Below are 26,242 nucleotides of genomic sequence, written 5' to 3'. Positions count from 1 at the left end.
TCCCATTCTCTCCTCCTCCCTCCCCTCCCCCCCAGCTGGCCCAGCCCCGGGGGCGCGCAGGCAGCGGAGGGTCCCGAGCGCAGCCGAGCCGAGCCGCGGCGCCCCCTCCGCCCGTCCCTGCCCTCGCCACGTCCCGCCCCCTCCCCGCCTGCCCGGCTGGCGCGCTCCTCCCTTCGCCGCTGCGCCCGCCGCCTCCGTCCCTCTCCAGCCGAGGAAGAGGCTGCCGCCGCCGCCCCGCTCGCCTGCCCGCCTGCCTGCCAGGCGTCCTGCCCCGGCCCTGCGCCCCCATCGCCCCGCCGGGCCCCGAGAGAGCGAGAGATGGCCGGCAGCCGCCCCCGCCTGCTCGCCCTCCTCCTCTTCCTCCTCGCCGTCGCCCTGAGCGGCCGAGGTAAGCCTGCCCGGGCGCCCCTGTTGCAACCGGGCGCCCGCGGTCGCCTTGGCGACCTCTTCTCGCCCCCCCGCCCCGGGGTGGGTGTCTGGGTGGCTTGCTCGACTGGCCGGGGGCTTTGGGGAGGGGGGGCAGGTCGGCGGCATCCTCGGCTGGGCTGGGCTGGCGCATCATTGCGCATGATTCCTCTTCCCCTCTCCCCAGGAGAGAGAGCGGGGGGGGGGGAGAGCTGCCGTTAGGCCTGGGCCCTGGAGGGGGGGGAGGGAGGAAGATCGGTAGAATATCTTTCCCCCCCACACACACTAAAGCAAGCAGCCGGGGGCTGGGGGGGGGCGCAGGGAGGGTATAGCAGGCGAGGTGGCGGCGGCCTGCGCGGGATCCCTGGGAGTGGGGATGGGGGGGAGGGGAGGTGGGTTTTCCCCGCTGGCAAAGGCCCTGTGCCCCCCCCCTCCCGCCTTCAACTCTGTTGTGGCCAATGGTGCTGAGCTCGGGCTGCCCGGGGGGCGGACGATGTGGGGGGGGGCGGGGGCGCCTGGCGAGGCATGGCGCATTGCCGCAGCTTCTCTGCAAAGAGGCATTTGGGTTCGCCGCGTTCTCGAAGGCTCTTGGAAGGGGGTGAAAAAAGGGGGGTGGGTGGGTGGGTGGGTTGGAAGGAGAGGGGACCTGTTAAGAAACGGAGACTTGCGGGGGGGGGGGGAAGGAAGGGCGTGACACCCCCCCGCCCCCGGCGTTGCTCAGCCATCTCCTCTCCAATCCAGGAGGAAAAACAGGGTAGTCGAGCCGGGGTCGGTATCCGAGATTCTGGGTGTAGCACCGTCCCGGTGGGAATTCTCTCCCCCCACGCCTCTCGCTTGGGGAAAAATGAAAATTAACTGCCCGTGCACACCCCCGGCTTAGCTTTTTGCAAAATAAAACCAGATGGTTAGTATCCTCTTCCGCCGCCATCCTTGCCAAGGAGGGCGACCCTGCAGTATTTTGCGTTTCCGTGAAACCTTACAGGAGAACAATAGAAAAACCTTTCCAGAGCTTGGCGGGAGGTGAGGGGGGGCGGGGGGTTCCCTCTAGCTTGGGGTGGGGGGGAAGGCACCGATTTGGGGCTCCTTATCTGTGGCAAAAAATAAAAATAAAAAATAGAACCGGCTGCTTGCTTTAAGGGCTGGGAAAATCCCTTTGGACTGGTGTTTCCTGGCTGGGGAAAGGGAGATTTCTGTTCTCTTGAATAGGAGGACTGCTTTTCTTGCAGGAGAGAAGGAAGCAGAAAGGTTGGCCATTGTGGGAAGAACAGACTTGGAAATTTGTGGTGGGGGAAAAAAAGCACAAAAACGCCCTGGCTTATCCTGCAGTCTTTTTGGGGAGCCATGTGCATCAGCTGTTTGGGCAAAATTGCAGCCTGTGGAAAGAGCAATCTCGGGTTTCTCTTAGTGGGTCACACCCCCTTCTCTATCCCTGTCTGTTGACTGCCCCTTCTCGATGTACACGATGTACACCGTTCCTTTATCCAGGTTAAGGTTGCCATGCTAGGAATCATCCTTCGTAAGGATGCAACCAGGTTCACGTTCTCAATAAAAGGAGGGTCGGGATTGCAGCAAGAACACAAGTAGGTGAATTTATGAAGGAAAGGGAAATAACTTCTCCAGGGAATAATCAAAGCATTCCTTGGCTTTGGAAATTGGGGGTGGGGAGGTGGAGGAACATCCACATAAAAGGAAGAACTGCATAGACAACATACATACATACATACATACATACATACATACATACATACTGTACATTTTAAAAAGTGGTTTAAAGGAAGAGCTTGTTACACCAAAAAGATGCCACATGAAATGTATTTGTTGCACGGCTTCAATTGAAAAATGATTGACCAGTGAAAAGGGATTGATTATTGATTGGTCTAACTACTCAGCTAGCTTCTGAGGGTACCATCTCTCCAATATTTTGGACAATGGTAATGTACATAGGAATGTATGGTGAGGAAGGAAGGAAGGAAGGAAGGAAGGAAGGAAGGAAGGAAGGAAGGAAGGAAGGAAGGAGAGAGACGAGAGAGACGAGAGAGACGAGGAGGAGGAGCAGACCATGGCCAAGATCAAGACCAAGAAGAAGACCAAAAAGGGGAGGAGAAAGAAGTCACATTTCATTTCTTTAGTGCTGTCATTTATGTCTAGGGTGTTTACCGTACACAGAATAGTCCAAACAACTGAAATAGACAAAAAAATTCCAGCTGTCTATGGAATTGATGGTTTTCCAGGATCCTGCTATTTTGCCTTGCATTTGATCTCATAATTCACCAAATATTCTCTTTTGTCTTATCCCAAAAATTGTTCTGTTGTTTGCTTTTAATCTGTTGCTTTTTTCATAGTCCTTTTTTTTTTAGTAGCCAGCTTTCCAGGAGGGGTGGAAACAGAAAGAAATACAATGTGTTTGAAACTTGCCACTCAACTGAAATAAACTATTACGCAATTATTTTAGAAGACTTGGGCCACCTAATTCGCTAGGAAAGCAATTTGGGAGATTAGGTCATAAGGTCTTAAACAATACTAGGGTCACATTCCATTTGGAAGTGTGTGTTCAATGGTATTGTAAATCCTCTTTTGTCTGCTGTCATCAGCCTTGTGTTTCTAGTTTTGTGACTGACAGAGGATGTTCAAGAGCTGTTTATGAAGAGTTTGGCCCATCCCATCTCTTGGGAGATGTGGAGATCGAAAGGAAATCTGGTTTGGAGGCTTTGATTCAAAACAAGACCTACTTGTTGGTGGTGACACCTGATTATAGAACCACCATCATTTGCAGAAGCGTGGCGTGTGTTTGTCTTCATAAATTTTTTGTATGCTGAGCAACTGAACGAATCTGACTTTACACAACATGGTAGCTACGTTAGTAGAGGTGAAAATATTGAGAAGAACCAAGGAAATCCACATCTTTCAGCTATGGAAGAAGACAACATGATCCTGGATCAGTCATTATTGACCAACCCATCCTACCCCACTGGACTGTGGGAAAAATAGATGTCACCTCTTGTGCCTTTGGCTCCTGAGAACACGAGAAGATTAAATCTAACAAATGAATGTGTGATTCAACCATTGTTTGTGAAACTCTACTAAATCCAAACATGCCCCGTCCATTTTTTAAATTGAAATTTAAAAAGTAAAAGAAAAAGGCTGTTCATCCCTACATGGGAGACATAATCCCATGGCTTAACCTAAATCTTCTCCATTTGTGTTGTTTTTCTCTTTGTGGTTTCCCCCCCCCCTAAATCCTTTGTCCAGTAAAAACCATTTTCAGAAATTAACCAGATAAATGTTGCCACTTTTAACATGTGTAGAGATACCCGGAGAAAAATATTTATGTCGGAGAGAAGTTCATGTACAGGAAAAGAAGTGGGTGGGTGGGTGATAGGAGTGTGTGTGTGTATGTGTGTGTGTGTGTAGGGGGGGTTTCCCTTTCTTTTTTGTACCTGGAAAATTGGAGTGCCCCATTTCATTGTTAAACTTAATTCCTCAATCACAGTTCAGCCAGAGGGCAGAAGGATAAGTTGGGTTTTTTTTCATTAATTAAGGCTTAAACTGCTTCTGTCCATTCACAGCCGGAGTCAGCCTTTTCTAGCCACCCAGCCAAGAGCTGAATTAATTCCAATCTACATTTGTATTTATAGCAAAAGAGGGTAGCTCCCACCCCACTCAAGGTCCTGTCTCACCATTGGTTCCTAAAAAGGATGAGCGAAGAACGTTGGGATGGTATGCCAAGAGAATATGTTCTCAGTAGGGTCACCTGAGGTGTAAGGTAATCCCATCTGCCCAGGTCAACTGAACAGGCCTTGTATGTCGGGCAGCAAAGATCTAGGGAGATGCTGCAGGCAGAGGACCACTTCAGTGACCGTGGCCTTGTCAGGTGCAAAGAATCAAGACCGTACGTTAATTTGTAGTTCAGAAGACAGGTTGTTCAGGCTTATACACGAGAGTCTACTCAACCAATGTTCAACACTAAATTGGCACCAGCTAAGAGCCAATGGAACTCAAGAGGACTCGGACCGTTTGTGGCAATGTAACGACTCTAGGCTGGTGACTTGTTTAACTCCGCCTCCCAGTGCTGCGTGCTACGCAGGTGGTTCTCAATGGGTCCCTTGGTGCTGTGCGAGCGCTCCACAAGACAATGCAACTATTCCAATGAAAATGCCTGTTGATGAAGGGCTTTTATGCATTGCTCTGAAGTCCTCCTTTGTTTCTTTGATGCAACCTCTAGATAAAAGCTCCATATCCCCTTATTCTCAAACCTAGTGTGGTTGGGGGTGGGGGGAAACACCCTAATTAAAAAAAACATCCTTTCTTCAAAATGTTACTTTACTTGACTGCATTGTAAGTGAGTAATTTGTAAGTAAATTTCTCCTCTCTAAACATTATATGGGAAAATACTCTGTATCTCTCTTTTGTTACAGTGTTAAAATACAGTTAGGGACCTGTAGCGTTTTGTTTTTTTCCGGTGGAGGTCACATTCATGCTTTTGATGGCACGACTTGGGACAATGGCACGGATGAAAGTAGGGCAAAAACTTAAATTAGACTCCAATTTACATTTAATTAAAACTTGAGTGTGCTGGGTAAGGCGGCCTAGCATTTGGGGAGTAAGTTGCCCAGGCTGCTTTGATCTTTTGAGTAAAACGTGTGGACTGAACATTCGGGGGACTGGGCTAAGTTTGGGGGCTCAGATTGATTTTTCTTTGTAGCCTCCCATGCAATGCTGGGGTTCCTTAGGGAAGGGGGTGTGGCGGTTAAAACGGTCGTTTTCTACTGGGTGTGGGTTTTAAAATGGTATGTGAAGATAACCTTTTTATCCAAGGTTTGTGACTCACTGGGTTGTTTTGGGAGCTGATTGGGAAAAACAAAACCGTAGCTAAGTTCCAGTGGGAGTATGTCGTAAATCTAAGTAAACAGTGACTTTGTGCCCATTTAGATTTTTCCCTTTGAGTTCCTTTAAACTTAATGAAACTTGTCAGAAATATGTTTTGACCTATGCTGGGTCATAAGCATCCTTTAGAAGCCATTCTGTAAGTCCTCCTCCTCTTCTTCCTTTTTCTTCTTCCTTTTTCTTCCTTCTCCTCCTCCTCCTCCTCTCTGATGCAAATTCCATCATTGCATTGTTTCTGTGATGACATCACAACACTAGGGATGTCATTGTGGCTTCTAAAAGGAAGGAAGCTCCAAGGAACCTCTTGTTTTTCTCTTGCTCTCATGCTGGTATCAAAACAAGGATATGGAATCCTGATCAGAGCCTGTAGCTATAGAGTGATAGTTCAAAATGGGATCTGGCTGGACACAGCCAACGAGGCGTTAGGAGAAGCTTATAAACAGGACCCAAAGATGCACATCTTTTTCCAGCTTCTGTTAGCCAGCAAATGGTATTAAAACCAGTCTTTTAGGTACAAGACAAGTTGGCTGGGTGCCCACCTGTGCTAAGTCATAATTTATCTTGTCTGGCTTTTATTGATATGTTGTATGCCCCCCCAGGGATGCGGTGGCTCAGTGGGTTAGGACGCTAAGCCTGTCGATTAGAAGGTCGGCAGTTTGGTGGGTCGAATCCCGAGTGCCGCGTAACAGAGTGAGCGCCTGTTACTCGTCCCAGCTCCTGCCAACCTAGCAGTTCGAAAGCACGTAAAAATGCAAGTAGAAAAATGGGGACCACTCCGGTGGGAAGGTAACAGCGTTCCGTGCGCCTTTGGCGTCTAGTCATGCCGGCCACATGACCACAGAGGCGTCCTCGGACAAGCGCTGGCTCTTCGGCTTTGAAACGGAGATGAGCATCGGCCCCTAGAGTCGGAAACGACTAGCACGCATGTGCGGGGGAACCTTTACCTTTATGCCCCCCCACCAAAAAAAATGTGGTTATAGTTATAGTTCAATGTGTTACACTTTGTGTTTATTCTTTATTCAAGCAACTATGGCTGAAGCAAACCAACTTGATGCCTTCCAGATGTAATGAGGCCCTAACAATATTTTGGCTGGAGAATTCAAGGAGTTGAAGTCCAAATATCCTAAAGTTGCTGAGGTTGGGAAATGCTGATTATAGAGTTGAACATGAAGAGATGCTAGATAGGTTTTAGACACCTTGGAATCTTCTTAGCATCTTCTACCTTTACACACACAATTTCAGAACTGTTAAACTAACCCCAAGGAGGAGGATGTAGTTAGAATGATCAGGCTGGATATCTCCAGAGCAGCCTAGGTTTTTTTTTAACAGCATTTTTTAATCATACCCCTATCTCAAGAACGTGCTGGATTTATTTACTGGTTTTTGTGGTGGTTTTTTTGTGCAGTCTCTGTTGCACTGATTTAAACTCGTAAATACAAAATCAATATGGTGTTATCTGCCATTAAAGAACACAAAGCCAATAATCTTGTAGGGTGATTATAGATCGGAGATGCTTAAAAGAAAATTAAGAAATAAGAAAGTTGAATAACAGTAGCGCGGAGAAGGAATTATAACTGATCTTCGTACCTTGAAAACAAAATTTTCAGTCGTTTTCAAGAACCACTTGGCAACCTTGTATGAAAATGTTACCCATGGATATGGACAATCTGGAGGGCTGAAATTTGAAGACAGGCCGTTACTTGGTGAAACCCTTTGGCCCAGCCTACACAGAGTAGATGGAGAACAAAAACGGCTGAACCAGGGCTTAACCGTTGTGCCTTCAAAATCCTGGGAAATTCCATTTAAGTGTCTCAGGAGTTGGGGTTTTTGTTTTGGTAGCCTCTGAGATTGAGGCAGAGATGCTGGCTTCAATTAACGGCCAATATATTGTTGACTGTGGTTTCCAGGAAGTCTTTGTTTAATTCTCTCCCCCCCCATCCCAGAAACGCCAGCAAACCTCCGTTGCTTCTGTTCTGCACAGAGGCCACCCCAATAGTGGCTTTTGGGGAATGAACGAAGAGAAGGTTTGAGGGAGAGGGTGACCACAAGTGATGGAGCCTCAGAAGAATACGGCAACCTCAGTGGTTGGCTTGAAAAGCCGCCTAGAGAGAATGGTCTTCTGAATTTCATGCCCCTTAGGAAGGCATGGAAGCTCTGAAGCTGAAGCCAAACTTTGAAGCTGCTAGGGCAGGACCTCTGGCTGAAGGGTCACTTGTGTTCCCCTGACCATAGCTCACGGCAAGCATTTCATTGTCTTGCGTGAAAAAGCAGGCTTTTAATTGCATCACTTTGGGCTAGAATGGTTTGGGGGTCCTCCTTCAAAGAGAAAAGGCAAGAAGGGAAGGGCAGACGGATCTTGTATAGCTGTAAATGCAACTTTCCTTTTGTTCAGCTAGGTTTTGGTTTGTTGTTTTTTTTATTCCTGTTATTACGAAGAATTGTACAGGTAGTCCTCGACTTAACAACAATTCATTTGCTGACCTTTTGAAGTTATAACGGCGCTGGGAAAAAAATGACTTAGGAGCGTTTTTCACACTGACGACCGTCGCAGCATCCCCAGGGTCATGTGATCAAAATTCGGATGCTCGTCAACTGGCACGTACTTAGGACGGTTTCAGCGTCCCTAAGGGTCCCGCCATCCCCCTTTTCGGCCTTCTGCCAAGCCAAGTCAATGGGGAAGCCAGATTCGCTTAACAGCCGTGTTACTTAGTAATTGCGGTGATTCACTTAGCGACGGTGAGAAGAAAGATGGTAAAATGGGGCCCAATTCACAAGAACTGTCTCACTTAGCGACAGAAATTTTTGCACTCAACTGTGGTGGTGAGCGGAGGACTATCTGTCGTTTGAGGATGTGGCCTTCTGTTTGCATTCTCATCTGGCACCAAATGGTAATGTTTTGGAAAGCACCCTGTTGGGTTTTGAATAGGTGTTTAGGTCAGGGGTAGGCCACCTTGGCTCTTTTATGACTCGTGGACTTCAACTCCCAGAATTCCTGAGCCAGCATGGCTCAGCATGGAAACCTCTCCCTTTCTCCTCAGCATAGCTGACTCAGGAATTCTGGAAGCTGAAGTCCACGAGTCATAAAAGAGCCAAGGTGGCCTACCCCTGGTTTAGGAGAACCTTACTCATCTGCCGGTTTGTCTCTTTTGGTCCCCAGGATACGCCGATGACTCGGGCTTAGATTTAACAGATGCACTGGGTGATTTCCTCCCCACAAAGAGGCGTAAGTATGGCTCCGGCTGCTCCATGTGTGGGAGAGAGGGAACGTTGGCTGTGGATTAGGAATCGGAGGGGGTGGTGCAGTTAAGAGATGGGCTGGTCGGCTGGAAAGCCAGCAGCACAGGTTCGAGACCCCAGCTCCATGTGGATGGAGTGAGCTCCTGTCCTCGCCTCAGCTCCTGCCAGCCTAGCAGTTCGAAAGCATGCAGATGCGAGTAGATCAATAGGTACCCCTTTGGTGGGAAGGCAACAGCGCTCTGTGATGTCATGATGGTCATGTGACTGCGGAAATGTCTTGGGACACTGCTGGCTCAGTGGCCTTGAAATGGAGATGAGCACCAGCCCCTAACGTCGGCAATGACTAGCAGAGTAAAATCCGCAGCGGACTCCTTTGCCTTTGTTTTTTTAATTATTAGTAATCGGAAGAGTTTGTCAGTTCCCTCATTTACAGTTTAAAAAAAAACAAAAGGAAAAAAGGCCAAACTGAAAAAGAAGCGTTTAGATAAAAAAAAAATATTACAAAGGCTAAGTCTTCCCTAATGAATGGAATCATATGTCCTAACTGGGCAGCTTGAAAATATATTATCAAATTGGACATGCCACAGACTTGCTCTTTTCCGAGATCTGTATAAAGTCGTTTCATTTATTCTCATATTTTTTTTGCAGGAAAGCAAAAGCTTTCTTTTTTTTGGGGGGGGGCGGGGGGCGGGGGGGGACAATGTCTTAAATTTCCTGTTCTGGAAATTTTCCACTGGGAGGCCTAGAAATAGAGATGTACTAGCTGCTCTGTCACTTGGATTTGTCTGTCAAGATTCAGCTATGTTCTTTTTTAAAATCGTGACGGATAAGCCAATGGCTGGAAGTCCTGTCCTTTGACAAGGCAAGAGACAGAGTGGGCGGGACTGCAGTGCAAAGTGGGTGGGGCTATTTAATATCTGGGCGGAGCCTGAATATGCCAGTATGGGGAGGGGAAAGATTTGGATCCTCCCCCCCCTTTTTTTTTTTCAAAAAAGTCCCTTTTCATAAGGATGCAACTAAAAACATTTTTAAAAAAGGAGCGGATTGTTGGAGTTAAGAACAATACAAGTATGAAGCAAAAAGAAAAGTAAGGTAATAAGTAAATGGTAATAAAGAAACAAAAAAGGAAAGATATAAAGGAGCAGCTTTCAGTGTATTAATTGGTTACAAATGCATGTATATTTTATCCCCTCGCTTGCTGTCTTTCCTTATTCTACCCTGCCTAATCGCCAGATCTGTAAATCATAACTTCATTTTTCCCATTTTCAGCAAAAAAGTCCATAAAGGGTTTCCGGTCACTGGCATGAATGCAACTTGAATTGTGTTTTGTGTTTTGATTCCTGAAATCAGCTGGCCTGGAACTGGGCCAGAAGGGGTTTTCGGGGGCAGGGGGTTTCAGACCACGAGTTTGGGGCAGGTTTAATCTGCAAATTCGGCTTGTTTGTGCTGAAGCAACAAACCAAGGTTTAGAAATCACCATGGTTTAAATCCTCTTACGAAACCAGAAGCCCAACTAGCAGAAAAACGAGTTAGAGCAGGGGTCTTCAAACTCGGCCCTTTTATGACTCATGGACTTCAACTCCCAGAATTCCTCAGCCAGCATGCCTGGCTGAGAAATTCTGGGAGTTGAAGTCCATGAGTCATAAAAGGGCCGAGTTTGAAGACCTCTGAGTTAGAGCTTCAGATGACATGGAAACTCACCATTCTCCTTCCCCGAACGCCCAATGTTAGAAACTTAAATTTCAGATTTAATTTAATTTAAACTTTAAATTTTTAATAGCATCAGCTTTTTTCCCCCTGGAGCTATTAACTGTAGATCAGGATGGCCCTGCTCTAAACGCTTCAGAGGTAGCCACACTGAGGTTGTTTATGTCTTACTTATGAGTAAACCCAGCTAAGAGTGCAATGTCAGCTCAGGCTGGCTGGCACCTCCATAGAACAAAAATGTCATTTATTCTGTCTTTTTATCTTTCCCAGCTACTCACAAGCCGCCCAGGAAGACTTCAGGTGGCACAGGTGAGATGTTAGCTTTCTTAATTCTTTAAATTAACTACAAGTTCCATCAGCCCCAGGTAATTTGCTGGGGGTTTTCTTAACCCCCTTTCTTTCTTGCCAAAGAGCAATTAAGCAAGTTGCAAACACAAGTCGTCCTCTACTTATGGCTACAATAGAGCCCAAAATTTCTGTTGCTAAGTGAGACTTTTGTTAAGTGAATTTTGCGACCTTTTTTTTTGCCACAGTTGTTAATGTTAATAACAGGGTTCTTAAGTGAATCCAGCTCCCCCATTGACCTTGCTTGACAGAAGGTCGCAAAAGGGGGTCACAAGATGCTGGCACACCTGCGACTGTCATAAATTTGAGTCGGTTGCCAAAATCACGTGACCACAGGGAACTCTCCAAAGGTCGTAAGTGTGAAAAACGGCCAGAAGTCCCTTTTTCCCCCCCAGTGCCATCCTAACTTTGAACGGTCGCTAAATGGACTGTTGTTAAGTCAAGGACTACCTGTACAGGCTGAGCGTTTCATTTTGGGGGGGCAGGATATCCTCAATCTTTCTCTTTCAATGGGACATTGGCCTTTGTAATCCTGACAGTGGCCTACCTGGGAGGGGCGTTGGGAAGATAAAATGGAACAATCCCACGGCAGCACTCAAGAGAGTAGTGGCATTGCCTGCCAACTCTGCCCGTCTGGGGTGTGCAAATGATGTCGAGGTACACATAGAAACACAAAAAGGGGGGGGAATTTCATTGTAGTGCTGCTGTTGACACACACACACACACACACACACACACACACACACACACACACCCTGCCCAGCACAGTGTCCCAGGCATCTTAAAGGGAAGCAGTGAGGGTATCCCCTCAACCCCTTCTGACGATCTCCCTCGATTTCTCGAGCAGGCGAACTTGATCTGTCGGATTACTTTGATTCCCCACCGGAGAGAACCACCAGGCCTGCGAAGGCCACCACCGTCCCGTATCCACGGAAACCAGGTAAGGACACCCTGGGCCCCCCTCCCCTGAAGCCCTGGGGGGAACCCCAAAGCCTACTGAATGGGGTGAAAATACAACATTGGGTGGCAAAGAATTCCTTCCTTTCCTTTCCTTTCCTTTCCTTTCCTTTCCTTTCCTTTCCTCTCCTCTCCTTTCCTTTCCTCTCCTTTCCTTTCCTTTCCTTTCCTTTCCTTTCCTTTCCTTTCCTTTCCTTTCCTCTCCTCTCCTCTCCTCTCCTTTCCTTTCCTTTCCTTTCCTTTCCTTTCCTTTCCTTTCCTTTCCTTATTTCCTTTCCTTTCCTTTCCTTTCCTTTCCTTTCCTCTCCTCTCCTCTCCTCTCCTCTCCTTTCCTCTCCTTTCCTTTCCTCTCCTCTCCTTTCCTTTCCTTTCCTTTCCTTTCCTTTCCTTTCCTTTCCTTTCCTTTCCTTTCCTTTCCTTTCCTTTCCTTTCCTTTCCTCTCCTCTCCTCTCCTCTCCTTTCCTTTCCTTTCCTTTCCTTTCCTTTCCTTTCCTTTCCTTTCCTTATTTCCTTCTTTCCTTTCCTTTCCTTTCCTTTCCTTTCCTTTCCTTTCCTTTCCTTTCCTTTCCTTTCCTTTCCTTTCCTTTCCTTTCCTTTCCTTTCTTCCTCACTCCTTCCCTGCCCTTTTCCTTCCTTCCTTCCTTCCTTCCCTCCCATCCATTTGTGGAATACATTCGGATATTGTTATTCATTGCAATACAAACAGGATGACCACAGTCCACAAGCCAGCTTCTAATCAAGCCAGAATTCGCTAACATCCAAGTAGGATTGGATTTCATTGGAATTTGAAGGTGATAGGCAGCATGGGAAATTAAACACTATCCTGGGGTGGGGTGGGGGAAAGAGCTGGGCACAAGCTTTGCTGTTTTCCCTAACATATGGGCTAGGGCAGGGGTAGGCAACCTCGGCTCTTTTAGGACTTGTGGACTTCAACTCCCAGAATTCCTGAGCTGGCTCAAGAATTCTGGGAGTTGAAGCCCACGAGTCCTAAAAGAGCCGAGGTTGCCTACCCCTGGGCTAGGGGCTTGAGAAACTTGAACCACACAACTGATCCGGCACGCGTTTGGTCTCAGCTCTCAAAAACTGCAGCCAGACATATTTGTGAGGCAACTGACTGCGGGGGGGGGGGAGGGGGGGGCTGGAGCGAATTAGTGGCTGGGCTGACGGGTCTGTGTCCTCCGATCTGCAGATGATGGCCGCTGGAACATCCCCCATACCACCACCACCACCAAGCAGCCCAAAACTACAAAGCCACCCCCCAAAAAGACTTCAGGTAATTTTTTTTTTACCGCTATTAAACCTCAGAGGCACCATTAGCAATCTGGAAAAGGAACACCTGTTGCCTTGGGAATTCCAAGAACTGAAAGTGGGGACGAAGAACAGAAGCTGGATCTGGTCTTGAAAGAGAAGAGAGCGGGGCCTGGGGGCGTTTTTTTAGGGATGCCTTTGCTTAAAAGGTTTCCTCCTTACGATAGCTATTCTCTCTGCCTTCTCCTGTTTGGCAGGACAATATGTAGAAGACTAGACTGGGGTCTGGGAAGAGATGGATGGGTGGACGGATGGGTAGGTAGGTAGATAGATAAGATAGGTAAGATAGGAAGGTAGGTACGTAAGTGTATAGGTAGGTAGGTAGGTAGATAGGTAAGATAGGAAGGTAGGTATGTAGGTGTATAGGTAGGTAGATAAGATAGGTAAGATAGATAAGATAAATAGGAAAGTAGGTAGGTAGATAGATAGATAAGATGTAGGTAGGTAGATAGGTAAGGTAGATAGGAAGGTAGGTAGGTAGATATATAGACAGGTAGATAGACAGACAGACAGATGATAAGAGAAGACAACCTATTAGGTAACTAGCCTTAGAGGATTTGGGCTTCCCAGGCTGAATGTGGGGATTCAAACTTCTTTCTTTGATTTATGTGTTTTCCTGACATTCAGTCTGCTTTCTATAAAAGCCTTCACCAACTCTGACCCTCAACATGGAGAGGAGTTGGCTGCAAGGCCTTGGTGGTAGATTTTGGAACTCAAGGCACCTGGAGACGAGTGGGTTGGGAAGGGCTGGTCTTGGTGTCGAGGGGGATGACCATCACACGGATCAAATCAAACTCAAGGTGAACCGATGGGCAAGACTGTGCCTGGGAAATATCGTAGAAACCTGTGGGAATCCTAGGTAGATTCCTCCAAGCCTTGTCTTAACTTCTTCTAAGAGGTCAGGTCTTCCTCGGCGGAAAAGAACGGGGATGCTAGAAACCACGCAGCCCTAAGCCACCAATCTGCTCATTTTGTAGCGAAAGACCCAATGGATTTTGACTTATCTGATGCTTTAGATGACCAAAATGACAGACACCCTGGGGGTGGACCGCCTAAAGGAAATCCCGGTGGAGGTACGTTGATAATTCTGCTTTTTTGTTGGTCAAGACAAACTTCGGCACTCTCCCTTCTCTCTCTGCGCGTCCGCTGCAGTTGGGGGTAGAACAGCTGCCCATGGGATCCCAAAGCCTTGAAGATCTGCTCACCTGCTGGGCCCAGACTGTGCATTTTTGTTAAAGGAGGGTGGTAGCAGCTCTTGTAGGCATTGAGAAGAGACCGGGGACAGTGGTGGGAAAGTCTGCAGAGAAGAGAGGAGAGTTGAAATGGTCAACCTCCATTATATACAGAGCATCAGTTATATCATGGTGGCTCTCAGCTGCACCAGCCTCTCCAGGGAAAATTGCTTCTCATCAAGCTGATGGAAGAGACAGTTGTATGTTCAAGGGGCGGTGGACGTGATGGGATGCTGTTGATGGAATCAGATCCAGGATGGAAGGGGAACATGATGGCTCCAAAGCTGTGTTTCTCAACCCTGTTTAAAGACATATGGACTTCCAGCTCCCAGAACTCCCCAGACAGCATGGCATTCTGGGAGTTGAAGTCCACCTGTCTTAAAGTGGCCAGGGTTGAGAAACACAGCTCTGGAGGGTGCAGATTTTGCGGCAGGAGGAACGCCCAGATGTTAAAAGCCGAAGGAGTTTGTAGTATTCACCCATCTCCCCCTCACCCCTTTGAGCTTTTCTTTTCTTAATTAGATACAGCTAGTTCTCAACTTACGACTGTAATGGATTTTGCCCATTACGGTCGTTAGTCGCGACTGATCCCATTTTACAATCCTGCTGCGCTCATTTAAGAAAATTGCAGAGGTTATTAAGCAAACCCAATTTGTTCGGTATAAGGCTGATTTGGTCAAAAACCAGGAGTAAATGCTGATTTGGGGCAAAAATGCCATACAACGATGCTGCAAAGGGCCGTAAATGCGGATCAGTTGATGAGTACCCAACATGTGGCCATGTGACTGCAGGGATGGGGGTGGGGGTGCTGGCCATCAGAACTTCACAACCAGGTTACAGGTAGTCCTGGGAGGTCCACCTTAGCTTAGCAACCGGTCTTAAGCCCACCCGTAAATCCTTACAGGAATGATGGAAAAGAGAACAGCTTCCGGGCCCTGGAAAGTGGAAAAAAGTTTATATTGGCAGGTTGTTTTATTGCTCCAGGTTGAATTCTCGCTTTGGTTCCCAAGCCTAAATCAACCCCTTGCTATTTTCCATGATCAGTTAATGAATAAAGAATCCTGTTCCAGGCTCCAAAGGTGGAGACAGAAGAGGTGGAAAATCTGGTAAGGGGCGTCTCCTTGGTCTCCTCTGTCCCACCTGGCTCCTTTTGCTCGCCTTTCTCTTCTAAGCCCAGTCCCAAAATAAAAATAAAAGGTCCCTAAACATAAATAAATATAAAAGGAACTGGAACGGTTAACTCTTTGCATGAGATGGCTCAGGCAGCTGCTCTTCCAACTGGCTATTACCAATGCATGGTGTGAATTCTCTGTCCGCTCTAACCTGCGGGAACTCCTCATTCAGGCTATGGTTAGGGAAGGTGGGATTGTCTCTCCCCAGTCTCGCCGGCAGGAGCTTCGGCTTCTGAGTTCACCTTAGTACGAAAGAAAAATCCCTCTGCAGACCGAAAAATAATATGGGGCAGGAAGTAAACTCCTTCAGTAACACCAGCTGCCTGCAATTAGCGCAGGTTCGAGTCCCACCAGGCTCAAGGTTGACTCAGCCTTCCATCCTTCCGAGGTCGGTAAAAGGAGGACCCAGATTGTTGGGGGCAATTAAGCTGACTTTGTAATAATGCCGCTTGGGGGTGTGTGAAAGCCCTAATAAGCAGGCATATACATAGAATGAAGGCTACTGCTAAGCTTGTAAGCCGCCCTGAGTCTTCGGAGAAGGGCGGGATATAAATGGAATTAAAATAAAATAAATAAAAATAAATAAAAATAAACTGACCCAGAAACCATCTGTCTGCCAGGTTGCCTTTTCCTACTTGTAGGGCCTTGCATTTTTACCTAAGAACTCTGGGAATTGGTGTCCTTTCTTATAATTGGAAGGGATAAATCACCTCTGTGCCCAGGCAAACCAAAGACCTCTGAATAAGCAACCCTTTGTGACCCTTAATTTAATCCGAGGATTTTGAAGGCGTTCGTTATAAAAAACGAAACAAAAAACCTGGCCCGTAAACAATGTACTAGGATTCCCAGAGAAATGCTTCTAAACATCTCCAGAGGTTTCCATTTCTGGAAAAGTTTACAAATGACAACGGTCATCCCATTCTGGGGCTTACCTTCATTTGGAGCTGGGGGTCCAAATCTCCATGGGTGTTTGTGGGCTTCGCTTGGTCCTGAGTGGGAATTGCTGGTGTTCCACAGAATCTCTGTGGAACATCTGTAGAAGGTGCACCGTTCAGATGTGTCCAGGTAGCGTTGAACGAGCAAATGCTTTTTTGTGGACCGAGACCAGATTTTCCCAATAATGTAGATCCTGGTCCTCCAGACCAGATAAAATCCAAAATCAAATTAAGATGCCTTCCAATTCCTCCACGAGGTGCTATCATTCCCGTTAGGGTCCTTGTCATGAACGATCCGGAGAAGCATCTTCCATTATATGAGATACATTGCGCCAGATCCTGCAAAGGGCATGAAGGTGGAGATGGCAAGTGTGAAAATAAAGCAGTAAACATTCTGCGGTTAAAGCATTTCACTTTAAAAATAAAAAATAAAAATCTATTCTTCTGCATTTCTGGATTTAGATTAGATAATAACTAACATCGCCAAAAATCACTTTTAGTAACTTTGGTTCCAGCCAACACCTCCTTTACTAACCCGTATGCACCAATCTAAGAATCATTTTTTCTTTTCTTCTTGGATGCAGTCCTTTTACTCGTGGCTTAAAAAAAAAAGTAGGGTAAATTTGGTGGAAGTGGTTAAAAAAAAGAAGAAGACAAACGTGGAATTTTAAATAAGTGGATTTTACTTGGACTTCTCAGGGATTTCGGATGCCGACCTGATTGGGATCGTGGACGAAGGAGGTTATCAGCCTGATAAGAAGAAAGGTGGGTTTCTCTGTGCTCGGTTGGCTGTAGTGAACCGTGAGGAATATTGGGGAGTTGCTGTCGGCCACATCTCGACAGCTGTAAGTTTAGCTCTGCAGGCAAACCCCAACTTAGAACCACAATTGGGACCAGAATTTCTGGTTGCCAAGCCCCCCGATTTTGATCCGAATGAGAAGGGGACTTGGAGGTCTTCTAATCCAACCCCCCTCATCACATGACAGCGTGGATGCTGCAAAACCACCTGTAAAGGATTTCCAAGCCCAGAAGGTCCATGTCCGTGATCTAGTAAGACGATGCATGCAAAGATTTGGATAAGATCCACAAGCCCTCAGCTACAGATTTGCAACTGCAGGTTGCTTGCTCTTCTGAAGAGGAAACCTAAGGGTGATCCTTTCTGCCTTTTCATTCGGAGCCAGTCGGGTGGAGGAGGAGTCGGGCCCTGGGGTGTCCCGTTTTGCAAAGAGCCCCTGCTATGGTGGGTGGTGCAACGCACCCAGATCATTGGTACCCTGGAGACGTTGTCTGGAAGGTGCCTGGTGGGAGGAGAGCGTCACGCAGAGAAGCTTTGGGTCCTCTCCGGCTTTCGGGATCTGGCTTGGATTCACCGGAGTCCTTTCTGCATGAGAAAGAGTGCAGAGAAGAGCAACAAAGATGATTAGGGGACCTACGAAGAACGGTTGCAGGAACTGGGTAAGTCTAGTCTAAAGAAAAGTAAGGACCAGGGGGGACATGATAGCAGTGTTCCAATATTTGAGGGGCTGCCCCAAAGAAGAGGGAGTCAAGCTCTTCTCCAGAGCACCAGAAGGCAGGACAAGAAGTAATGGAAACTAATCAAGGAGAGAAGCAACTTAGAACTAAGGAGGAATTTCCTGACAGTTAGAGCAATTAACCAGTGGAACAGCTTGCCTCCAGAAGTTGTGCGTGCTCCAACACTGGAGGTTTTTAAGAACAGATTGGACAGCCACTTGTCTGAAATGGCGTAGGGTCTACTGCTTGAGCATGGGGCTAGACTAGAAGACCTCCAAGGTCCCTTCCAACTGTTTGTTCTGCTAATTTGCCGTTGAATGCAGTCGGATCCGTTGTCATGAAAGGCGGGAAACTAAGGCACATGTGTAAAATAAGGCACTGGGTTTCTTGGGGAGGGGGGCTTTAGATGCTCCAGATCGCAGGCATTCCAATGGCTGCGCCGAGCACCGCCACAAAGGACTCGTTCTTCCAAGCCACTCGAGTGTTTTCCTTCTCCAATTAGAGAATGGAGGAGGGGGAGGAAATTACTGCTTATGCTGCAGCGGGCAGAAATGTGCAGACAAAGCTTTCATTTCTCTGCAAACCGCACCCACTTTCTTGACTGCGCACGGTGCTAAATTTATAATCAATCTCATTTATTGCTACTGACGCAGCAGCTGCTTAATTAATACGAGGGCCAGCCGAGTGTCTGCACGCTCGCGCGCGGGGCTGAGATTTGCACAGCCTTGGCTCGGCACCCAACTTCCTTCGTCAACATATTAGGAGATAATTAAAATGGCCCCAGGATTGATTAATTGATTATTTATCTATTTGTTTAGCTCGGCACCCCCTGGGTGGCTTGAAATTGGCTTCTGAGGAAGTGGGGAGGGAAGTGGCAGGGGCTTCTCCCTGCCAATCGTCCTTGCTTTCAACTCCAAGGTGTAAATCAGTTGCATTTCAAGGAGACGATTTGGAGGGAGGCAAATGTAGGGCAGGCGTGTCATCGCCACTGGAAATCTGCAGGGTTTTATAACAAAGATCTTCCGATTCTGCTATTCGCTTAACAAACTTCAGGGATTCACTAAAGAACTGCAGGGATTTGCTTAACAACTGTGGCAACCCCCTCAAAAAAAGATTGTAAAATAGTGCCTACCTCATTTAACAACAACCTTGCTTAGCAATGTGAAAGAATAGAATGGAATGGAATAGAATAGAAATTAGAATAGAACATAATAGAAATTTAGAATAGAATAGAAATATATAGAATAGAATAGAATAGAATAGAATAGAATAGAATAGAATAGAATAGAATAGAATAGAATAGAATATACAGAGTTGGAAGGGACCTTGGAGGTCTTCTAGTCCAACCCCCTGCTCAGGCAGGAAACTATGCAATTGCAGACAAATTGTGGTTCAGTCTCTTCTTAAAAACTTCCAGTGTCGGAGCATTCACAGCTTTTGGAGGCAGGTTGTTCCACAGGTTAATTGTTCTCACTGTCAGGAAATTTCTCCTTAGTTCTAGGCTGCTTCTCTCCTTGGTTAGTTTTCATCCGTTGCTTTTTGTTCTGCCTTCAGGTTTCTTTGGACAATAGCTTGACTCCCTCTTCTTTCGGGCAACCCCTGAGATATTGGAACACTGTTATCATGTCCTTCTCTTCATTAAACAAGACATTCTCAATTCCTGCAACCGCTCTTCATATATTTTGGCCTCCAGTTCAGTCCAATTGTGGTTATAAGTCAAGGGCCACCTGTATCTATACTATAAAGGGGAGAAGATCTATAACTTGTTTCAGACTTTTAGGGCAGCCCTTCATAAACGTTGCCTGTTCTTCGTTAGTTATGGGTTTACTGATTGCTTCTTGTTTATTCTTCTGTATAGGAGACAGTGACAATGATTACAGTAACGGTAAGTAAGGATGCTCGTGGCAGTCTCGGCTTCTTTTCAAACAATGGATGGAGCAAAACTTGAAACAGGGTGAAGAATTCCCTTGACTTCTGGCCTTTTCAAATGTCCCTTTTAAAGCCCCTTCTCTGTCTTTCCCGGGCACCAAGCTGCAGAGAAGTGCTAGGTGGCTTTTAGCAGAGATTGGCCTGACCTGTTATGAGAGCGTGGGGATTCGGCTAGGGATCACCTCGATGCTCAGGAACCCGTTTTCCCACCCTGGTTTTTCAAACTCAAGATAACCATGGATTTGCTTCTTAGCTCCTTCTGCAATTCTTCCACGGCTTCTAACCCAATTCCTAAGAAACTGCATGACCCCAGTTGAACTGGTCCCTTTTTGGAAGGGCTCCCGGAGAACTAGACATTCTCATGTGGGCATTTGGTGGTTTTCTTAGAAACGGAGCAGGGCCAATGCAGAAACACCGTCGCCCTTTCGACTGTAAACAATGATTTGCCTTGAGTTCAACAAAAAAGAAGAAGCTTTGAAGAGCTACGTTTGTTCCCGTTGGCCAAGTCATGGTTTGACGAGTACGAAGCAATCTCTGGGATGCTTGTACAAGCAATAGATTATAGAACAATCCTAGCTTGGATCACCCGACCTGGTCTCTCTAGAAACATCTGAACGATCTCTCCTGTAATCCGTAGCCATTGGTCTTACAGGCTGGAAATCCTGAGAGTTGCAGCAAATGAGTCCATGGGGTGTCATCGGGGGGGGGGGGAAGGCTTCAGAAGGGGGTCCCTTCACCTGATAGTCAAAATAATGATATGGTAGAATGGACGTGTGGCAGGAACGAAGAAAAGAACTTAGCGGGGACTTTTAGTAAACATCTAGGATGCAGATCATCATCCGTAATGTTCCCTTGTCCTCCATTTCTGCAGGTGCCCTGGTGGAAACCGGGACAATTGCCGGCATTGTCAGTGGCCTTGCCATGGCCTTGATCGGCGCTGTCAGCAGCTACATCTCCTACCAGCAAAAGAAATTCTGCTTTAGCATACAACGTAAGTGTCTCTAATCCCCCGCCCCCGTGCAGGACGTCTTGATGCCTGGTGAGAAGGTCCCTCAAAATCCAGTCACTTTACCCAGGGTGGGGGTGGGGGTCTCAATCTCTTCTCCAACAAAGCCCCCAGTGGGATCTTGTTGACTTGGGTCCGCTCACTGACCGTTGTTAAATTCTGACCCTTGTATGCTGGAGAAAGGGGTTTCTCTTAAGCTGCAGAAGACCAACTCTGGCGTTTAGAAAGGAGTCCGGAGATCCATCTCTCAGCGGTCAGTATTGGTGAGGAAGCTGTTGATGGGGGAAGAGAGCTAGCCGCAAAAGCGGGCTGGTCTCGTGCCTGGAATTGGGAGACAGAGCAAATTGCTTCAACCTAGGACAGTGATGGCGAACCTTTTACAGACCGAGTGCCCAAACTGCAGCCCAAAACCCACTTATGTATCGTCGGGTGCTGGGTGGGCGTGGCCATTGGGTGGGTGTGGCCAATTGGGTGGGTGTGGCTGCGGTGGTCACGGCAAACTGGGTGGGACTAAAAAGTTCAATCCATCAATTCTAACTTTGCGAGATCTTTTTTTCCCCCCGCGAAAAGTTGAAATTGATTGATTGATTGAACCTTTTTTTTCCTTGCACACGGTGGCAGAGGCCTGAAAAAGTTTTATAAAACTCAGCTGAAAGTCTAGGACTGGGGCGACGGTGCGCGTGCCCACAGAGAGGACTCCGCGTGCCATCGGTAGCACGTGTGCCATAGGTTTGCCACCACGGACCTAGAAGCTCCTTTCTCTTCCGGGTAGGCTGCGAAGAGGCCCCATAGCTTCAGTTTCCTGTAGGGGCTGTGAAGCTGGGTAGTAGCTACAGGCATGTTAAGGCTGCTTTACATAAAATGTTGTTACCAACGGACATCCTCCCCCCCTCAAGAACTCTCCAGGAAGATAGGCTTCCCAACCCATTCACTTCCAATTCAGCTCCATAGCATGCATGGATCCCTTGAAATGAAGGACTACAACACAGTCCTTTCAGCAGTTGCAGGAAGGCTCCACACCCATTTGCACCACTCAGGTGACCCTGAGGACACAGATAAAACCTCCAAGTGGCCTCAACAACTCTCTAAAAGGAGGCAAATGACCAGCTGTCTGCAAGGAGTATAAATCCTTTCATTTCCCCCACCATCCAGTCAGAGCTGAAGAAGCTTCTGGGATGAGAAGGGAAATGTCTTCAAAGAATAATAAGAAAGTCCCATGAGGACACAGGTAAACCTCCAAGTGGCCTCAACGACTCTCTAAAAGAAGGCAAATGACCAGCTGTCTGCAAGGAGTATAAATCCTTCCATCCACCACCATCCAGAGCTGAAGAAGCTTCTTGGGCGATAAGTGAAACGACTTTAAAAAAACCCAAAAAACCAAGTAAGTCCAGTTGCCTCTTGAGAAAGCCCTTTGGGGGCCTTGAAAGGAAGATTCTGCTTTCTAGGGCTGCAGTGAGATTTGATGCCTGGCTAGCATCAAAGAAAGCAACCTGAACGGAGTTTGCAGGCGATTGAATTCCTGAAGAGCCCTCAACAGGCCCTCCTTTCATTGCCTTTCACCTTTGCCAAGGTTATTCAGGAGTGAGAATAAGTCTTAGCTGGCCTGGTTCCTTCCATTCGGTGGCTTGATACATAGTCCAGCCAAGGTTGAGACAAATTCGTTCTCCTGAGTTGACTCTCTCCTCTTGGGGAAAAACATTGCAATTTACCAGGATATAAAAGTGAGAGAACCAGTCTTTGGAGAAAGATCCAACCTATTGCAGATAGCTTTGGATGGTTGTAGGAAGAGGAACGTTGCCCCCTTTCTGTCCCCCCCTTTTTTTAGCAAAGTATCACAAACAGGAGTGACAGTAGTCAGTTGAACGAGCAGAATAAGTCCAGAGAAATGTGATGGATTGATGTATCCATTCATTTATCTAACCCCTGCGGTGTTTTCTTCAGTTCTCTGTTGGTTGTCAGCCACTATGCTGGGAGGAAAAAAAAATAATGAGTGTTATTATTTCTTGCAAAACCGAAAGGCTTATTTTATGGACCAAAAGTCACAGAATCAGAAGAATGAAAAAATATGATATATATATACACATATACATATACATATACACATGCATATCAGCCTCCCTAAATTCTTTGTTAGTAATTTACACAAATATATATATAATATACATATATATATAATATATATACATACACACACACACACACACACACACACACACACATATAAAGGTAAAGGTTCCCCCGCACATGCGTTCTAGTCGTTTCCAACTCTAGGGGCCGGTGCTCATCTCCGTTTAATATATATATTAAAGTGACAGAAAAGGACATTAAATGGGGGTATATGTTTGCATATGTGAACGTGTTCTCTGTAATGTGCACATAGAAATACACAGTCTCCAGAAGGATCATCCTTAGGTCTAGAAAAGCGTTGCAAAAAGGCGGCACTGAAATGCCCTGAAAAGGCAACAGGAAATTAAAGTTAATTATAACGGAGGATTACTTTCAGCCATCAGACGTGGCATGCTGGGATAATGTCAGACTTCGGATGCACAGCAATGCATGGCAGCTGCTGAAGGGACTTTTTATGGAAATGGTGTAAAACAGCCTCACCGTGAGGTTCCTATGTGGCATTTCTGATGCCCCGTTTTGGCCCGGTTTAATGGCAGAAACAAGCAAGGAGGCGACTTACTCATCTCCAGCTCCTGCTTCTTCCAAGTGGGGTCCAAGCCTGATCTAACTTGTTGGATCTGTTTGAAATGGGAGAAAAAGCAGGAATGCAAATATTTTAAAGGAAGAAAGAGGGAGGAAGTTTGTGGTAGAAATTGTTTAGGGGAGGTTGGGACAAGGCTGCCAAGTCCTGTAGGCCAGGGGTCCCCAACGCCCGGTCCGTGGACCGGTACCGGGCCGCAGCACACCAGCAACCGGTCCGCACAAACAAGCAAAGCCCCATCCGCGGGATGCAGGCAGCACACAAAACCACGCCTCCTCCGGTCCGCGGAAAATCTTCTCTCCACGGAACCGGTGATTCCCTGGTGCCCAAAAGGTTGGGGACCTCTGCTGTACACCATGCTGGGCTGGTAGCTCATCAACATGAATTCCTCACCTGTTTTGGAATTCAAGTTGGAGGTTTAAAAAACAATGTCAGAGAAGGAGAACTGGAGCCTAAAAAATGCCGTTTAAAATCCAAACCTTTTATCTAGTTCGCCCTTCTAGTCAAATGGACCAAAAAGTATTCCATTTCTTTCTTCCTCTGTTGGGTGCTGCAATCACCTAAAAGGAGTGTAATGAGTTTGCAAATAGAGATTTAATCTAATGCTGTAAATTAAGGGAAGGGTGCCTACTACAGAGTTGTTTCGTTGCTATCTTGGCTGTGTCTCTCAGGACAGCACTTACTAGATGCGTCTTCTGGTTTTCTGCGTAAGCTTCAGTCGTCTCACAACTTCTGTGCCAGTTTTAATTTTGGGTGTCAAGTCTCTTCTGCTCTTTGCTATTTTTAGAGGGCCTGAATGCAGAATATGTGAAAGGAGAAAACATGGAAGCGGTGGTGACCGAAGAGCCACAAGGTGAGTCAGTGTGTGTCCTTAAGGGCGCACACCGTGTCACAAGGGTGACACGCTGTGTCTCAACTTGGGAATGACAGCCCCGGAGGAGAGCTGCAGTGTGTGTGTAGACCACAAGTTGCAAATGTCCCTTTTGTTTCCAAGTATAACTTGGGCTTCTGCTTAGATGTCTTAGGCTTCTTCAAAACGTTTTGCTGGAAGTAAGCTCTTAGTAGGACTTTAAGCCTTCTTCTGGATTTCCCAAGGTGTCCTGCCTCTTTCCCCCTCAAGCCTCCCGTCACATTGTCTGCCCTTGCTACAGCCTGTAAAGTCCACAACCGTGGAAGGGGCCAGCTCTCTGTTCATAATGGAATCTGAACATCTGAGAAGTATGTGGTCTCCAGTAGAGATTATGTTGTCCGCTGGTCACCAAAAAAAAAAAAAAGACTCCCAGGGTGTATCCAAATGCTGGGTATGTCCATGATGGAAAATAAGAGAAATTTACCACGTTAGAAGCTGTTGTATGGCTGTGTAAATAACTCAAATGATCCTGTGATTGTTCTTATGAATGAAGGAAGAATACAAGACTCCTTTGGTGACCTAGGAGCATTCAATTCGGGAGTATCAAAATATTTCTTTTCTAATGATGTGCATGTCATAGACTCCTAGTGTTGGAAGGGACCTTGGAAGTCTTCTGGTGCAGCCCCTTGTCCGGGGCTTGAATCCTCAGACCCCAAATGAAACTTTGCTTGAAAATCTCCAGGGATGGAGCCTCCACACCTCTAGGAGACAGGCTAGTCCAGTGTTTAATCGCTGTCGTGTCAGGAAATTCATCTTTCACTTGAGTTTGGATCTCCCATCAATGGAATTTCCATCTGTTGGCAAGCTTGGCTCTTGAATCCCACTGGAAGCAAGTTCATATAACGTGGAAAGCGATTCTAGTACAAATGCAGGTCGCCCAAAACTCTCCAGATGTTTTGGACTTCACTACCATTAACACTCAGCAGGGCAAGCAATTGTGGGACTGTTGGCTGGAACATCTGGAGAGAAGTAGATTATCTGCCCCTCTTCTGGAATTTCGCAACTACCTACTACAAGAAATGATGTTTCTATTGTATGAGCCATCCAGCCAGGCAATTCTATACATATTTCCTAGCTCGTTGAGATAGTAATAGCACAAACTGGTATGATTACAGCTGTATTTATGGGTTGGGGAATTCTGGGAGATAAAAGTTAATGCATCTTAAAGTTGCTAAGGTTGAGCAACAGCAGCATCCTCCAGAACGACTGGAGAGCATATAAGGTGGGCTTCTACAGCTGCAAAGCAATTGAAATTATATAGTTGTGGCAAGTTAGCGTGTTTTGTATTTTCCTAGAAGACCAGGCTAAATTTTCTCTCTTTTTTCTTCCCTAGTGAAATATTCTGTCCTAGAACCACAAACAGCAGAAGCTCCGCCGCCTCAAGAAAATGCAAAAGTCTGAAAGCTCAGCTCTTTGGCTTAAAAAGAACCAATTGTTGACAGAAAAACAAAACAAAACATGTCACACACGAGCGTGCACACGTACGCACACACACACACACACACACAACACGCACACACTCCACTCACCTAATTTGTAATTTAGCTTTTACAAAACGTTTAATTTGGATTCCAAAGCTATTTAAATGTGCATTCCCCTGACTAGGGCAGGCTTTCTTTATTGTGGTAGGCGTGTAGACTGGTTGAAAAAAATAATGTTTTTTGAGGTTTGTTTTTTTTTTAAAAAAATATCGTTTTGTGAAGAATCGTAGGTTTACATTTGCCATGGGTCATGTCCAAGCTTTGGTCAGGTTGAATATGAAATGCAAAGGTTCTTCCAAGTGGTGTTTCATGGTAGACGTAGAGATGTTCATGAATGACATTTTGATGGGGCGGGGTTGGGGAGAGAGAGGTAGCAAAGAACAGGGGTGAGAACAGTTGAAGTGCCTGTAGATGACCAGGTGGGAAGTTTTAGCCAGAGTTCAGCTCTTGGTTACACATAGCGCTTCCACTGAGGTCCTGGTGAACTCTTTTGAGGAGATAGGTTTCAAGAAAAA

The 26,242-nt window shown here is 46.6% G+C and overlaps 1 protein-coding gene across 1 annotated transcript; it reads left to right on the top strand.

The window, feature by feature from the left end:
* Positions 1-318: 318 nt before the first annotated feature.
* CD99L2 (CD99 molecule like 2) lies at positions 319-25,808 on the top strand (the record flags this gene model as incomplete). The annotated part of the gene is made up of 11 exons (XM_081336785.1): positions 319-388; positions 8,447-8,512; positions 10,504-10,542; positions 11,426-11,518; positions 12,725-12,808; positions 13,821-13,916; positions 16,882-16,947; positions 19,553-19,579; positions 20,495-20,614; positions 24,124-24,189; positions 25,580-25,808. 11 exons carry the CDS (start codon positions 319-321, stop codon positions 25,645-25,647), a joined length of 795 nt encoding a protein of 264 aa, XP_081192911.1. The 3' UTR covers positions 25,648-25,808.
* Positions 25,809-26,242: the final 434 nt, after the last annotated feature.

This window comes from Vipera berus, assembly GCF_964194415.1.
Source record: "Vipera berus genome assembly, chromosome: 11".
NCBI classification, from domain to species: domain Eukaryota; kingdom Metazoa; phylum Chordata; class Lepidosauria; order Squamata; family Viperidae; genus Vipera; species Vipera berus.
Note: the sequence above shows the minus strand (reverse complement) of the source record. Positions and strands in the feature narration are given on the sequence as shown.